We start from the raw sequence: 18,648 nt of genomic DNA, 5'->3' as shown, positions 1-18,648 counted from the left end.
GACAATCTAGAGAAGGAACTACAGTGCAGTCTTCCTCTGTGAAACACGTTTGGAAACAGACATTTAGTATTTCGGCCTTTAGTCTGTCATCCTCTGCTTCAGTACCATTTTGGTCACAGAGTGTCTGGACATTTTGTTTTGATCCACCTACCGCTTTGACATAGGACCAAAATTTCTTAGGATTTTCTGCCAAGTCAGTACATAGAACTTTGCTTTCGAATTCATTGAACACCTCTCACATAGCACTCCTCACACTACATTTCGCTTCGCGTAATTGTTGTTTGTCTGCAAGGCTTCAGCTATGTTTATGTTTGCTGTGAAGTTCCCTTTGCTTCCGCAGCAGTTTTCTAACTCGGTTGTTGTACCACGGTGCCTCTTTTCCATCTCTTACGATCTTGCTTGGCATATACTCATCTAACGCATATTGTATGATGGTTTTGAACTTTGTCCACTGATCCTCAACACTATCTGTACTTTAGACAAAACTTTTGTGTTGAGCCATCAAGTACTCTGAAATCTGCTTTTTGTCACTTTTGCTAAACAGAGAAATCTTCCTACCTTCTTTAATATTTCTATTTACGGCTGAAATCATCGATGCAGTAACGGCTTTATGATTGCTGATTCCCTGTTCTGCATTAACCTATTCAAATAGTTCGGGTCTGTTTGTCACCAGAAGGTCTAATATGTTATCGCCACGAGCCGGTTCTCTGTTTAACTGCTCAAGGTAGTTTTCAGATAAAGCACTTAAAAAAAATTCACTGGATTCTTTTTCCCTGCCACCCGTTATGAACGTTTGAGTCTCCCAGTCTATATCCGGCAAATTAAAATCTCCACCCAGAACTATAACATGGTGGGGAAATCTACTCGAAATATTTTCCAAATTATTCTTCAGGCGCTCAGCCACAACAGCTGCTGACCCCGGGGGTCCCATAGAGACATCCAATTACCATGTCTGAGCCTGTTTTAACCGTGACCTTCACCCAAATCATTTCACAATTCGGATCTCTGTGAATTTCCTTCGATACTATTGCACTTCTTATCGCTATAAACACGCCTCCCCCTTCACTGTCCAGCCTGTCTCTGCAGTATACATTCCAATATGAGTTTAGGATTTCATTACTGTTTACGTCTGGTTTCAGCCAACTTTCTGTACCCAGTACTATATGGGCGTTGTGACCTCTCGATCGAACCTAGGATCCGGGCCCACCGGAAGATGGGAAAGAGTGTCTGTGTTGGTATGCTGTCCGGTAGGGCGAAAATGAATGTCATAATGGTACTTAGAGAGGAACAAGGCCCAGCACTGTAGTCTGTGGGCCGCCCTATCCGGAATCTGAGAGGTGGGGCCAAATAACGATATTAACGGCTTATGGTCAGTGATTAACTGAAACTTTGTGCCATACAAGAAAGGGTGAAACTTGGTAACAGCGTAGACAATGACCAAAGCCTCTTTTTCCACTTGAGAGTAATTGGCCTGTGCGGGACTAAGAGTTGTAGATGCAAATGCCAGTGGCTGCTCGGAACCATCTGCATTGCGATGGGCCAGGACCGCCCCCACCCCATACTGCAAAGCATCTGTAGCCAGGACCAACGGCTTATGGGGGTCAAAAGTAGCCAAACACAGCGCTAACGTGAGGAGGCCTTTCAACGAGGTGAACGCTCGCTCGCACACAGGCGACCAATCAAAAGGAACACCCTTGCGCAGAAGGCAGTACAGGGGGCGGGCGATGGTGGAAGCCCTTGGAATGAACCGGTGGTAATAGGCAATCTTGCCTAAAGAAGCTTGTAACTCCTTCAGCGAAGCGGGCCGCGGAGGTCGACTATACCTTGGACCAAACTTCCTAGCGGCTGGACGCCGTGCCGAGAGATTGTGTAGCCCACATACTCAATGGACGATTGGAAGAAGTTTGACTTACACAGGTTGCAACACAAGCCCACGGACCTAAATTTGAGAAAGAGGGTGCGAAGGTTGTGCAGTTGTTCCTTCGTGGTGTGGCCCGTGACAATTATGTCGTCCAGGTAATTAATACAATGAGGGATTGTCAACGTGACATGCTCAAGATAATGCTGGAATATTGCCGAGGCACTGGATATTCCGAAGGTCAACTGCTGGTAATAGTAAAGGCCAAATGGGGTGTTTACAACCGCCAGCCATTTGGAGTCCTCATCAAGAGGTATCTGATGGTAAGCTTCCGAAAGATCGATTTTCGAAAAATATTGGCCTCCCGCTATGGCGGAGAACAATTCATCAGCACGAGGCAAAGGATAGGTGTCCACCACCAATTGGGAATTAATGGTGACCTTGAAATTGCCACAAAGATGTAATTTTCCCGAGGGTTTCCTGACATTTGCGACAAATGGCCCAAACGCTGGGGGCACTCCGATCGATCGTGATGTATATAGCACGATGCACAGGACGGTAACAGGGGCCGGCGGCCGGAACTCTGTTTACGTGCCGTGCAGGAATGGCCGTAACAGCCGGATTGTACCGCTTTCACGTCGTCCATCCCGGACGCAGTGGACGCGGCCGCGCCGCCCTGAACCGCCGCGACGTCGCACCATGCTTCCAACTGTTGACCGGCGGCATGAGAGACTTCATACGATTGAGCAATGGACAGGACTTCCTCGAGGGAAGGGTCTTCTAACTGCAGGGCCCGTTGCCCGACCTCCCTATCAGGGGCCGAACGAACAATGACGTCGCGCACCATAACGTGTGCGTACGACTCTCGCGACTGCTCCGTGACAAAATGACACTTGCGACTAAGACCGTGCAGGGTAGCGGCCCACGCCTGGTGAGACTGATGGGGCTGCTTCTTGCATTGATAGAACTCGACCCTAGCCGCCACAACATGCGTGTCGTGGCGATAATATGAAGAGAGCAGTGAACACAATGCGTCAAAAGACAAGGACAAGGGTTCCTGCAACGGTGCTAGCTGCCGCAAAACTTGATACAGAGAGGGAGATATCCAAGACAAGAAAAGATCATGACATACCTCCGCATGGGAAACATGAAACGCCTGGAAATTCTGCCGAAGGCGATGTTCATACGTGTCCCAATCCTCCGCCGTCTCATCATACGGGGGAAAGGGAGGAGGGAATGGCGCTGGAGCAGACGGTGTGGAGAGCAACGCCGGAAGCACTTGTTTCATGGTGGCCACGAGCTCCTTCTGCTGTTCAACCAAAACCAGCACTAAATCCTCCATGCCGCGGGTAAGCTGGGAAACCGGAACAATGACGCAACACGTGAAAGAACGACCCTACTCGTCGCCAACTGTGTAGTAACACGTTTCACGTTTTTCGTCGCACTTCGGAGTAGACCGGGAAGTGTCTCATAGGCATGCCCAATGTGAACTGACTGGGCACGGCCTGTGCTGCCTGAGTTGTTGTTGTTGTTGTTGTTGTTGTTGTTGTTGTTCAGCTGACAGAGGTTGCGGCCGAATTCTCTTGTGCCCTCTGGTGGACGGGACTCTATTTGCAGCAACTACCGCCCATGACGCACCGTGCCGATGTGCGCCTCCCGCAATCTTTCTGGTGGCTACTGCAAGAAGACTTATTATTATTAAGTAACAAAACCCAGTACATTCTCCTCGATGACGAGTGTACATCAGAGACAAGGGCCTCACCATGAATGCCTCAGGGAAGTGTGATAGGATTACTCTTGTTCTCTATATACAAGGGGCAGTAAAATGAAAATAAGATAGATGGAAAAAATTAATTATACTGTTTATTATTTCAAAAGTAAGCACCATGGCTGTTAATACGTTTACCTCACTGTGGGACAAGATGGTCTGTAGCAAATTGACGGCCACAAATGTCTTTCTTCAGGACTGCAAAAATAGGAAATCTCGTGGGAGGAGATCGTGAGTATAAGGAGGATGTGTGACAGCTTCCCAGCAAAACTTCTGCAGTGTAATCAAAACAGCTTTGGCAAGATGTGGACAGGCATTTTATTGGCAGGTTGTCCTGAATACTTTCCATATGTTTTCCATATTTTTGGAGCCCTGAAGAAAGACATTCATGGCCGTTGATATGCTTCAGACAAAGAGTTTCACACCTGGGTACAATAATGGTTCTGTTAGCCACTGCAGATATTTTTCCAGGAATGCATTGAACATTTTATCTCAGTGTGATAAGTGTATTAACAGCTGTGACAGTTACTATTGAAATAATAAATAATTTACTTAGTTTTTTCCGTCTGTCTCTTTTTTTTTTTTTTTTTGTTTGACTGTCCCTTATAGGTAAATGATCTGATGGATAGCATAAGCAACAGTCTGCTACTGTTTGCTGGTGCCGCTGTAGTATACAGGAAAATATCATTGTTGAGTGTTTGTAGAAGAATGCAGGATGACATAGTGTAGAAGAATACAGGATGACTTGAACAGAATTCCTTTTTAGGGTTCCTGTAAAGGTAGACAAATGTAAGTTAATGCAGATGAGTAGGGAAAAACCCTGTTATGTTTGCCTACAGTATTAGTAGTGTGCTGCTTGACACAGTTGCATCAATTAAATGTCTGGTCATAATGTTGCAAAGCGATATGAAATGGAACAAGCATGTAAGGACAGTAGTAGTTGACTTCAGTTTATTGGGAGGTTTTAGGAAAGTACAGCTCATTTGTGAAGGAGACGATGTATAGAACACTAGTGTGACCAATTCTTGAGTACTGTTTGAGTGTTTGGGACCCCCACCAGGTCAGACTAACGGTTGACATCCAGCCAATTCAGAGACAGGCTGCTAGATTTGTTGCCATTAGTTTGATCAACATGTGAATATTATGGAGCTGCTTTATGAACTCAAATGAGAATCTGTGGAGGTAAGACAATGTTATTTTGATGAAATACTACTGAGAAAATTTAGAGAACTGTCATATGCAGCTGACTGCAGAACAATGCTATTGATGCCAATGTACATTTTGTGTAGGGACTGGGAAGACAAGATAAGAGAATTATGGCTTGTATTGAGGCATATAGATGGTTATTTTTCCCGTACTCTTTTGCAAGTAGAACAGGAGAAGAAATGGCTTTAGTGGTAAAAAAGTACACCCTGCCATGCACCATATGGTGGCTTTCAGTGTACTATATCTGGATGTAGATGTAGAAGCTGGAGAATGTAGCAAAGCATGTTTGTATAGTTAGCTACACGTACAATCACTCATCAGTAAGCTAAATTCTGGAAGACAATTTCTGTAAGGTAATGTAATGAGCCACACCAGTAGTTTTGTTTATATTTGCACCCTGCATACTACTAATAAAACCTGGATGGAACTTATGAGTACAGACAGCCATTCACAATTTATCACAGCACACAAATGTGCCATGTATGTGCTCTCTCTCTCTCTCTCTCTCTCTCTCTCTCACTCACACACACACACACACACACACACACACACACACACACACACACACACACACTCACAGACAGATGCAGAGAAAGAGAGAGTGTGGGGGGGGGGGGGGGGGGGGCTATAGTACTTTTGGCACTGCAGCCTTACTGAGTATTGAGAGGTAAGTAGTTATCTCAGACATAACTGTTAGGATGAATGAAGAAGGGGTAAGATCTAGAGAGAGTGTGAAGTTAAAGATGGCTAGCAGTAAAATAGACGTTTACTTGTCTACAAACTCAGAACTTTGAAAATTATCTGTTTTGGTAAGAAAGCATGAAAAATCATGTCCACACAGTTACGACAGTGAAGATAACTTGGATGCTTTCACAGGAATATATGGTTGTATATGTGGTAGCCTTCACAGGTAGGCTAGTATATATGGTGTATCAAAGCCAGGACTGGAATCTAATGTTCTGGAGGGGTGCATGGGCCAGATCTAGCACATAGGAGTTTAACACACATGATCCATTTATCAGGCAACTGTGAGTGGGAGTTTCAAAATATGGATCAGGATTTTAGGTAGGCTGCACCATGTGATGGAATACAAGATTGGGAGGGGTGGGAAGGGATTTTGGGAGGACACTATTAATTTCAGGGCAAACTTAATGGTAGTGTGATCCCTTCAAGAGGGTCTGGTTCAGCTGTTTCTGTCCTGGAACATGTATAATAAAGGCAGAGGTGCTTGTAAGAACTGTATCACATCTGCTGCAGTGGCTTCAACGATTTTTAATTGTACCCCAGAAATAAGAAATATCCTTCCCAAAATTCTATCTATCCACCCCCTCCCCCCTCCCCTGCACAGAAAAAGAAATCTGGTCCTGGTAAATGTTTCCACCTTCTACTAATACGAATTTCAGAGTCAAAAACATCAGTTCTCTGACATATTAAATCAGCAATATGCCAAAACCTACACTTTCCACCTTGTCCTTCTTATCATGATGGGATGACCATGAGTTGAGGAAATGTTTTATTCAGATACCTGTGATACTTCAGTTGATAATAAATACTGTTTGAATATATCAAAGAGCAAATTTTAATCAATGGGTTGGTTAATTAGTTACTTTGAAGTTTCTGTGTTAATTGATGGCAGTATTTGTCACCACGTCCACCGTATGGATCCTGACAGATTACCACGTGAGGTGATGCTTGGAGAGATCTCTATAGCCAAAAGACCTGTAGGACATCCTGTATTGAGGTTCAAGGACCCCTGTAAATGAGATATGGAGAGCTTTGGAATCGACACAAACAGATGGGAGGCACAGGCTAGCATGAGACCAGAGTGATGTGATGATATATCATCTGGAATGTCGAAGCATGATGAAGGCTTGTTAGACAGATTAAGGCAGAAAAAGGTTCGCAATGCTACCACTGCTCCTGCCTTAGCAGCCAGATACACTTGAGACAACTGTGGCAAGAGATACCATGCTGCCATTGGCTTGACAGGTCATGTGAAAAAATGCAACCCATAAACACACAGACACTGCAACACTCATCTACCAAGATGTTGTGGCCAATTTATATTTGTCACCTCCCCACTTACCAGTAAATTGAAGACTCAAAACTGCAAGATAAGCTAATTATAACCACATGACGTGTGTATTTTGTTTGTTAGACTATTCTATGTATCTTCAAGTTCATTTTTTATTTCACTTTGTCACGAGTGTAAACATATTTCCCTTGAAATGAACACTTATATGCAGTTAGAGCAAGTTGGTGGTACAACAGAGCAGACTACAGCTGATTACTCATGGTCAAGACAAACAGCTGGGGATTTAAGGTAAAAGGGAAATATTGAGAGGTTGCTGCTACCCAATCACCAGAGGGCGAGTATACAATCTGTTTATATCTCATTTGCTGACATAGAGATTCGGTTGTGCACTATTGAATTGTGGCCCTTAAAGAAACATCAATCAATTACATAGCCATCCTAAAGAACTGTCACTGAATGATACACTCCTGGAAATTGAAATAAGAACACCGTGAATTCATTGTCCCAGGAAGGGGAAACTTTATTGACACATTCCTGGGGTCAGATACATCACATGATCACACTGACAGAACCACAGGCACATAGACACAGGCAACAGAGCATGCACAATGTCGGCACTAGTACAGTGTATATCCACCTTTCGCAGCAATGCAGGCTGCTATTCTCCCATGGAGACGATCGTAGAGATGCTGGATGTAGTCCTGTGGAAAGGCTTGCCATGCCATTTCCACCTGGCGCCACAGTTGGACCAGCGTTCGTGCTGGACGTGCAGACCGCGTGAGACGACGCTTCATCCAGTCCCAAACATGCTCAATGGGGAACAGATCCGGAGATCTTGCTGGCAAGGGTAGTTGACTTACACCTTCTAGAGCAAGTTGGGTGGCACGGGATACATGCGGACGTGCATTGTCCTGTTGGAACAGCAAGTTCCCTTGCCGGTCTAGGAATAGTAGAACGATGGGTTCGATGACGGTTTGGATGTACCGTGCACTATTCAGTGTCCCCTCGACGATCACCAGAGGTGTACGGCCAGTGTAGGAGATCGCTCCCCACACCATGATGCCGGGTGTTGGCCCTGTGTGCCTCGGTCGTATGCAGTCCTGACTGTGGCGCTCACCTGCACGGCGCCAAACACGCATACGACCATCATTGGCACCAAGGCAGAAGCGACTCTCATCGCGACTCCATTCGTCCCTCCATTCACGCCTGCCGCGTCACCACTGGAGGCGGGCTGCACGATGTTGGGGCGTGAGCGGAAGACGGCCTAACGGTGTGCGGGACCGTAGCCCAGCTTCATGGAGACGGTTGCAAATGGTTCTCGCCGATACCCCAGGAGCAACAGTGTCCCTAATTTGCTGGGAAGTGGCGGTGCGGTCCCCTACGTCACTGCGTAGGATCCTATGGTCTTGGCGTGCATCCGTGCGTCGCTACGGTCCGGTCCCAGGTCGACGGGCACGTGTACCTACCGCCGACCACTGGCGACAACATCGATGTACTGTGGAGACCTCACGCCCCACGTGTTGAGCAATTCGGCGGTACGTCCACCCGGCCTCCCGCATGGCCACTATACGCCCTCGCTCAAAGTCCGTCAACTGCACATACGGTTCACGTCCACGCTGTCGCGGCATGCTACCAGTGTTAAAGACTGCGATGGAGCTCCGTATGCCACGGCAAACTGGCTGACACTGACGGCAGAGGTGCACAAATGCTGCGCAGCTAGCGCCATTCGACGGCCAACACCGTGGTTCCTGGTGTGTCCGCTGTGCCGTGCGTGTGATAATTGCTTGTACAGCCCTCTCGCAGTGTCCGGAGCAAGTATGGTGGGTCCTACACACCGGTGTCAGTGTGTTCTTTTTTCCATTTCCAGGAATGTATATAAAAGCACATAAATGAAGATGTTAATATTTATCTAAATGAAATATGAAATAGTGACCTAGCAGAGCAAGCAGAATGTTTGCATGCAATGACTAACATAAGACAAATGGATTGTGCATTGCACCAGAATCAACTAAACTGAATAAATTCCTAATGCTCAAGAAATTCATCAAAGCCTATACAGGGTGATTCTTATTAACATTTAAAAAATCCTGAAACAACAAAGAAGCCGCTGCAACAAGTAATTTAATATAAGACACTTGGGGCCCCAAATATCGGAAAATACCACAAAAGTAGATGACAGATGTTGAAAATTTGATGTCCCCAGATGACATACCTTGCCGCACATGCAGTGGGATTGTTGATCCTATACTTGCTGGTAGGGTGCACTGCTACATTCTGTCATACAATGGTGCAAATTTCAAATGCCTTTTGTAAATGTGATCTGTTGTAAATGTAGAAGTTACAAAATTACTGTCCTCCTTGTAATCAAGGAAAAGATGTTCTTATTTTGTCTTTGTTTTCTTTTGTCGCTCCTTTTTTATTACAGATATTATTTAGTAAAGAAAATGTAGGTCGTAAACTGGTAACCATGAAATTCGGAATCTTACACTCATTTACTTGTGATGCAATACATTTGGTTTTTGATCTACAGTACTTTGCAGTGAACCAGTGGAGACCAGTAAACAAAATAATAAATCTTATCTCAATGTAAACACACAGTTGTCTATCGCAATGAAAAAAAAAAAAAAAACTGCCTGCCAGATTCAAGACTTGAACTCTTGAGTCCCATGTGCTATAGTTGTGCATGTTAGGTATATTAGCACTCACTGTTCAAATATTCTGTAAATCACAAGCTGATATACAACAAAATGATCAAGTATCAAATTGGTACACTTCAAAATATTTTTAAAACTGAACATATTTGACTGCATGTGGCTCTCTGGCTAATCAACCTTAGCAAGAACTTTACCCAGCCAGCTACAAAGATCAGAAGACCATAAAGCACACTCTGCTTTCCTCTTTCTCACTTTCGTCATCTGAGTGACTACTGCTGTCATGTGTTTGTCTGGAAGCTTGACCACCATTCCATTGGATATAAGCTTTTTGCAATTTTGAATATTTCAAATACACATAATATACATGTTTAAACAATTTTCAGATAGATATTACTTCATTAAAATTAAATATTATAGGATGATCAACTTTAAGTTATATTTTAAATTTCGCATGAAACAGAATGGCAAGGAGTAGTCAAATGTACTATTTTATTCAGCTCGCTGGTTTCTCACTACATTACTCAAACTGATATCCTATAAACATTGTCTTACAAATTTTCTTATTAAACAAACATAAACAAATTGAAACAGTAGTATCAATTTTTCATTTTAAAGCTAATCTTTTGTGTTTTTGTGCAGAACACTTCATCACTCAGAAATTATTTACTATGTTGATCTGTCTGTCCTGCACTGTAATAAATATACTTATTTTATAACTGACTTCAAGCCCTATCAGATGATTTGTAGTGTGTGTGTGTAGTGTATGTTGCTGTTGTTATAAAAATTTTGCACATAAATGTTAATAGCTTTAATAATATTTGTTGTATAAATATGGTAATAATTTTATTAAACTTGTCCCTGTTTGCAGTTTCAGTGCTGTCTTAAGATTTGCTGTGTCTTGTTTGGAAGTGATTTTAGCGTTTGTGATGAAAATCTCACCATACTGCTTGATGTCCACAACCACGCAGTGACAGAGTTCCTTTTTCCCGCTGCAGGATTTTCAGGCAGCTTCCACCCAGCAGTTCGCTGCTCTTCATCCCGTCTCTTCTCCTGCTTTCCACATAAACTTCAAGCTCACCCCAGCATTTGCGTACCTACCTTACCTTACTGCATCGCAGCAATTTCTCAGCCATATCATGCTGAAATAAACCACCTGTTCTTTTATTAATTTATATATGTAGTGAACAGACTGCTTATAATGCTACAGTGTCAATCATAATACATTTACAGATGTGGTAGCAAAGTTACAAGACCTAATGAACCTGTTACTAGCTTCAAACCATTACTATTCCTGACATCTGACAGGCCATTTTACTATGGAAAATTTGAATACCATTTAGTTCTAAGTTGATCAAAAGTGTCCCACCTCAGAAAAGTACCTGTTGATATAATGTTGTATTGCACACAACCTAAATGTTGCCAAACATTCTTAAAAAAACTAGACTACCCCTCCAATTTCTATATGATGCATGCTGATGAATTTTCCTTACAGTAGGTCCCCTCATTTGAAGGTACTTAATGTTGATTAAATTTCCTAATTATGATATAATTTTGCACTAGAGTGTGACATTTGTAATTGCTAACAAATGAAATGATAAGATATTTCATTTGCATGAATATAAACATAGTATACAACTATGGCTTTTATATATCATACTATTATATCTGTTAGGACAGTAGGTAGATGGAATGCAGTTACCCTTCTGCAAAATTTGTTCTGACCAAATTGATATCTTTCCATCATACAATACACTTAAAAATAAAACAATAGTGTTACCATCATATTAACAAAAATAGCAGTGTTCTTTTTCCTGAAAAGACTGGAAAACTGTGGCCTGGTGTAAATCCCAGTTTCAGTTGGTAAGAGCTGATGGCAGTGTTGGAGTGTGACTCAGACCTTGCAAAGCTGTAGACCCAAGCTGTCAACAAGGCACTGTGCAAGCTAGTGGTGGCTCTATAATGATATGGGCTGTGTTTAAATGGAATGGAGCAAGTTCTCTGGTCTAGCTGAACAGATCGTTGACTGGAGATGGTTATGTTTGGCTACTTGGAGACCATTTGCAGTCATTTGTGATGGAATTTTTATGACTGTCAATGCACTATGTCACCAAGCCACAATTGTTTGTGATTGGTATGAAGAACATTCAGGACAGTTTGAGTGAATGGTTTGGCCACCTACATCGCCCAACATGTATTACATCAAACATTTATGGGACGTAACTGAGAAGCCTGCTCTTGCACAAACTTCTGCACTGGCAACATTTTCGCAATTATGGATGGCTGTAGAGGCAGCATGGTTCAGTATTTTTGTAGGGGCTTCCAGTGGTTTGTTGAATCCATTCCACATTGAGCTGCTGCACTATGCCAGACAAAAGAAGGTCTGACATGATATTGAGAGGTATCTCATGAGTTTTGTCACCTCAGTGTATTTCACACAAGGAGTGGTACTCCCCTAGCATTCTGCAGAAATTGATATTTTTGTGAACAATCAGGCCACATCCAAACTGACCATAATTTCATCTGAATTCATTCTGGTTTATTTATGCCCACAAACATTTCAGCATTTGTAATATGATGATCCCAGAATCAGGTATTGCTTTTAGTAACATGATTAGATATTTCACTAGTGTGTATGTTGGAGAATCTGTAGCATTAACCACAGGTTGCCATGGAATGCCTTCTTTGTGGATTTTAGGGACAGCCTTGGTAGTGTAGGATGTTGTGTTTGCCAGTTCTTATCACATTTTCTCGTAGACCAGAATTGTTGAGTAGCATCCTCAGTTTTCTGTTAAGTGATAAAGTAGTATTGTGTTTAATAGTTTTGTACATACCATCTTCCAAAAGTAAAGAAACCTCATCATTATACCCTGTGGAATTAAGGACAACTGTAGCTTTTCCCCAAGTCAGTGTGCAGCACAACTAGATCTCTCTCCACAAATCACAGATTCCTTCTGCCTCTTAATTATGACTTGGGAGACTTGACTAATATATGATTTGTAGGGGACCTTATCTTATTCACGTGTCATGTGAAAGATGCTGCACTGCCTATTGCACTCTGCTGATATCCTTTCTTCAGAGCCACAACAAACAAAATAGACAGTCCTGTGCAGACACATTATTCAATCAATTTTCTGAGCATCCAAGAAAATTAAGGCGATGCCAACCCCTGTAAAAGGCAGCTTTGATTTCAGTGTTCCTAGAATTGATAAAATGTGATGTGATTGTGGTAGCAGCTACATTGGTCAGTCAGTACAAACAGTTTCAGAATGCTAGACAGAGCAATGATGCCACATTAAATATGACTATTTTGGCAAATCTACTGTTGCTGAACACAGCCTCATAAACAAACATAGGATTACATTTGAAGAAATATACCATGCACCTACCTGCTGGGATTCTGTCATCAAAGAAACCATTGTGGTCAGACTGTACAGGAACAGCTTTAACTGGGACATTGGCTGTAACCTTAGGGGTGCACGGAAATGGACACTTGATACTGAAAGGCAATAGAGAAATAAACTGAGTTATCCACCATCTAACAAAACCATCATATTATATATATATGGTGGCATATGGAAGTTCTGTGGCTGTTATATCTCCATGATGTAATTCGCCCAACTGAATAAAGCACAGCCTGACAATGGCAACAGAGGAAATCATCGAAAGCTTGAGATTACATACAAATCTGACATGGCAGGAAATATGTGAAACATTTAAAAGGAAATACATTCTCAAGTTAATGTCAATGTTTTTTTTTAATTGCCTTTTGCTGTAATGTTTATGAAAGAAGCCTAAAAAATCATGCAAGTCAGTTGATTTGTGATGTCATATTGACTGCACGTTATAGTGTTTCATCAGTCTGTAGTTACAATTAAGAGTTTAAAATTGGTACCAGTGAGAACCAATGCCTACCTACTTAGAAAAACTGACTGAAGTAGCACACTGGTAAGACACTGTATTTGCAGTCAGGAGAAAGGCAATTAAAGTCCTGTGTAGGTTTCCTGTGGATTCCCTAATGACATAATGGTTTCTTTGAAAATAGCCAGTTTCCTTTCTTGTCCTTCCCCAACCCGTGCTGGAGCTCCATCTCTAATGACCTCATTGTTGTCAGCATATTACACCCTAATCTTCTGCCCTTTGTTTACTTGGAACACAGAAGGTCAACCCATAATACATCCAGTGTCTGGCTCATGGCTATAGGTCTTTTAATTAGTGTGGCTATAAAGTTTTTGCAGTAATAACATGTAATTCTCATTTTTTGTTGTTTTGCTTGAAGAACTCGGTTGTTGTTGTTGTTGTTGTTGTTGTGGCCTTCAGTCCTGAGACTGGTTTGATGCAGCTCTCCATGCTACTCTATCCTGTGCAAGCCACTTCATCTCCCAGCACGCACTGCAGCCTACATCCTCCTGAATCTGCTTAGTGTATTCATCTCTTGGTCTCCCTCTACTATTTTCTCCGTCCACACTGCCCCCCCCCCCCCCCCCCCAAAATACTAAATTGGTGACCCCTTGATGCCTCAGTTCTAACTTGGTATGTTCACTTATTTTATTCTTTTGTTTGTTCCATTGATAAAGTAATAAAAGTTTTCTTGTTACTATTAGCAGAGTTGTGTTGAGAGCAGTAATTTGATTGTGTGATGTCCAGAAATTCGACATGCATGTTTATCTCTTTACTTTTATGTGTATGCAAAATAGCAGTACTGTTATTAAAAGTTTCTGATGTACGCAAAAAGTGCATCAGACTAAGATAGGAATCGACATCTGAACCTTGGAAATATGTGCTCTGTCAGATAGTTTCATTTCAGTGCATACTCTACTATAGGGCATATTTTTCATTATAGAACCTGTCGGCCTCAGTCATTCTTTTCCTCCTCAGATTGTTAGTCCAGCAAAGTATGCAGGAGAGCATTTGTAGAGTTTGAAAAGGTTAGCAACAACTGGTGACAGAAGGAAACTTTGGACTGCCCATTAGTCATTCTCTAATATCTTAGTGAGGGAGAGCATTTTAGTTGAAATTTAAGTGTAGTACATCTTTTTAATTTCTGAGGAAACAGCATTTCTGAACACACTCCACTAGGAAGTTGATGTATGATTCTGAGATAATATTACCATTTGTGTCAGTCGCAATAACTGTGCATATGTTTATTTTTATTAAGTTATTTGTGATTGTGTTCCAGGTTCCATGAGCACAGCCCGAATTAAAATATGTGGAAGTTCAGAAGCCCAGAAACTTCAGGACACTGCCGGGGAAATGTGCTCCATGCCTTATCGGGCACCAGAACTTTTCAATGTTGAGAGCTATTGTATGGTGGATGAGCGCACAGATATATGGGTATGTTCAGACACTAAATGGGTATGATTTTTATTGACTTAGGAAATACTTTAATGATAAATTCTCAGTATATATTGATGCTTGAATATATGACAAGAAGAAAAACCTGAAGTACTTCAACTAATTGTATAAATTTTAAATGTATTCTTTCTGTAGATCCTTACTAGATTGGTAAAATAAAATCAGACTATAATATTTTTCCAAACATCGACTCACTTATTTGATTATATGAACTTCATCACAAGTGTTATAGTCAATAATAAATTGTACAAATGTCATTATGAGCATATCAGTATGCGTTTTTGGGGGTACTTCAGATTGTTCTGGCTTTTTGTTTGTCGATAAGAAACTCATTCCAGCTACAGTCTTAATTTTCTAGCTGTAATTAAAGAAATCTTTTCTTCTGATGAATGCTCTGGACACAGTGAGGTCCCTGTGTGGGGTGATGGTGTAAATACCTGGCTTCTGTTTTGTTCCATTTAAATATACCTTATATGACAGTATAACCACTGGTCTGAACTATATCCACCAGCACAAAAGATCAATTACCCCATATTCATTTTGATGACTTGCCATCTGCCTAACATCACAAGGGATCAACTGTTTCATGGTCATTTGATGACTTGCGATCAGTGTGTGCTAACATGTACCACTTCTTATCAATCCAAGAGACCTTTCTTGTCCTTTGAACACACAACAGCATTAGTCCTGCTTTCATGTTAGTGATTGTGCCCTGCAGCTTGTAGTGATACTGGATTTAGCATTCTCATATGTTGTTGCCAGGCATTTCGCTGAATGCTACTTTGTGCCGTGGCCTGACGAAATGCTTGTTCATGGTGTGTGTAATTGTCACTCAGATGGGTGGTAGATTTGACCAGAGAATATAATATGAACAGCATTCCTGGTGTAATCCATGTTTTAACTTGTGTATCACACTCACTATAAATCTGTTGTTACTATATAAACTGCTAAAAAACACTTTTTAGCCACTAGCATATCAGTGAATGTGTTCAGCTTTAGGTTTGTGGGGAGCAGATAGCATAGCTAGAGGCCTTAAGAAACGAAATTAAAAAGTAACCGCCAGATAAAAATAAAACTTTAACTAAAATAAGGCAGTTTGTCCAAAGGTGCACATTTTTTGTCATTTGTAAAATCCAAATCACTACTGGGTAACATTCAATACCATGTTGCTCCTCCTATATGGTCTCACATTCTTGCGCTCTTTCTGGTATGCTTACCGGAGAGTGGGTGAGGCAATGATGCATGAGCCTGTTTCACTATTCGGCAGTGAATGTCCCGAGGATATCCATTATGTGAGGTCAGTTCCTGCAATAATGCACTGCAAGTTTCAGCTGCTCCCAAGCATGATCAGTTTGGGTTCATGCCATCAGATACTGCAGGCCATTCCATTTAGTGGATCCCTGTCTCTTGGAGGAATGCGTTTTTGAGTTATGGCATTGTGCATTCGTAATATAATCTTGAAAGACACACGGCATGGCATGCCCAGATTGAATGTCATGTAAAATATGAATGATCTGGTTTTAACTCTTAGTTTTGTAGAATGATACTGTCAAAATGTGTGTACACAAATGCTGTGAACCTTCATTGTAGTTTATCACATGACTGACAATGAGCTATTGGTAAGATTACCATAATGATTTATAATAATGATCTGTAGCTTCTAAATAAGATGTAGTTTCAAAAGTGTTTAGAGCCTCGAGGTATGTTACCCAGATGTTTTTTTTTTTTTTAATTTTTGGTTTATTTTAAATATTTGAGTGCCTATGTCCTAAGTTAATGTAATCTCTTAAGATAGGACAACCTCCAGTAGTTTTCTTCATTAATGATAGCTGCCATTCCTTGCCTCTTTCACTCACTACTAATCCTTACACAATTATGGAGATACTGAATTTATTTAAAATAATTTTTATTGTCTCCCCTAGTTGTTCCGAACATGCCCACTCCCACATAAAAACTTCCTCTGCAGTTTTCGATGGATTATAATTTTTAGCTTTATGTGTCCATGTTGCTCATGCGTTTCTAAGGTCATCTACCCATCTTCTTGTCTCATCTAATTATTCCTAACATACCTCATTGCTTGCCAAGAAACCCTGAGATTTGGAATGGTGTTTCTCATTAAAAGTCTGTTCCTTATTGTAATTCAAAACTGATTACACACACTGACCATAATCTTTACTTTTTAGAAAATTGGAAGCTTAGTTTTGAAAACCCAGTATATTTTACCAGAAGCACTTCATACTATTTTTACTCTTCTCTTTATTTCTTTTGCTATCCATCTTGCTAAATACAAAACTAATCAGATGTTCCAGTGACTTCATTGTGAATCTGAAGTTTTTCTATGATATATAATCTGTGTCTGTGAAAAAGAAAGAGAGGCAATGATTTGCCCCAGGGATTAAGTTCTTGAGAGCCTCATTATCTGAATTGGACTTCAACCTTGCTGGGTTTTGTTCTGGTCTCCTGGCTTTGTAGTCACTGTACATTAAGGCCTATACAAGCCACTATTCTGAGTGGCCACTTCCAAACCTTGCTTCATTTTTTAGGCAGAGCAGTTTCCAAAATGAAAGGCCCCTCAACAAGTGATATTGGTTGGTGTGCAGCCAAATGCTTATCTTTGGGTACTGACCGAACATGCAGGTGATTCATCCATGTCAATGTCATCAACACAGTTCATATAATTGAGAAGTGTGGCTTTGTAATTGACACTATGGAGGTTTAAGAACTAATCAACTGTAGAGAGCCTCTCAATAGTGGGATCAAAATTCCTTTGTAATAATAAGAAGAGCAAGACAAATTTCTGGCAGAAATTCCTGAACTCAATAAACTTTCCATCAAATCTTCTGTTACATGGGAGACTGATGAGTAGATTTCAGGGGAAATTTAAGTTTCTGAATTTTAACTGCAGTAAAAAGTGGTAGTCTCCAGGTGGGATCAAGAAGATATTGTCTAGGCAGTTGTACAGTGTTTTGCTGGAATTGTCACTACAGACAGCTAATATGCCATTCCATTGCAATTAACTGAGAACAGAGAAAGAGGCTTTAGACTTCTTTTCTTGTCATGATGATTCTACAGCAATTCATTTTCCACATGGTCTCTTGATTCTACATAGTCCATAGCATATGGCAATGTATGGTTTTAATAAGATCTACACTATGTGATCAAAAGTATCTGGACACCCCCAAAAACATACTTTTTACATATTAGGTGCATTTTGATGACACCTAACTGCCAGGTACTCCATATCACTGACCTCAGTAGTTGTTAGACATTGTGAGAGAGCAGAATGGGGCACACCACGGAATTCACGGACTTCGAACGTGGTCAGGCGATTGGGTGTCACTTGTGTCATATGTCTGTACGTGAGATTTCCACATTTTTGAACATCTGAACATCCCTAGGTCCACTGTTTCTGATGTGATAGTGAAGTGGAAATGTAAAGGGACACATACTGCACAAAAGCGTGCAGGCTGACTTTGTCTGTTGACTGGCAGAGGCCACCAACAGTTGGAGAGGATTGTAATGTGTAGTAGGTAGACATCTATCCAGACCATCACACAGAAATTCCGAACTGCATCAGGATACACTGAAAGTACTATGACAGTCAGGCGGGAGGTGAGAAAACTTAGATTTCATGGTCAAGCGGCTGCTCATAAGCCACACATCACACCGATAAATGTCAGACGACACCTCGCTTGGTGTAAGGAGCATAAACATTGGACGATTGAGGAGCAGAAAAATGTTGTGTGGAGTGATGAATCACGGTACACTGTATTGC

General features: G+C 41.5%; 1 protein-coding gene across 1 annotated transcript in view; it reads left to right on the top strand.

The window, feature by feature from the left end:
* LOC126298834 (serine/threonine-protein kinase 16) overlaps window positions 1-18,648 on the top strand; it is a 146,008-nt gene that overhangs the window by 97,638 nt on the left and 29,722 nt on the right. The window contains exon 4 of the mRNA XM_049990311.1: window positions 14,698-14,852. Within this exon, the coding sequence (XP_049846268.1) occupies window positions 14,698-14,852 (155 nt within the window). The remainder of the gene's footprint in view (window positions 1-14,697; window positions 14,853-18,648) is intronic.

This window comes from Schistocerca gregaria, chromosome X (assembly GCF_023897955.1).
Source record: "Schistocerca gregaria isolate iqSchGreg1 chromosome X, iqSchGreg1.2, whole genome shotgun sequence".
Lineage (NCBI taxonomy): Eukaryota > Metazoa > Arthropoda > Insecta > Orthoptera > Acrididae > Schistocerca > Schistocerca gregaria.
This window is presented reverse-complemented; position numbering and strand designations above follow the sequence as displayed.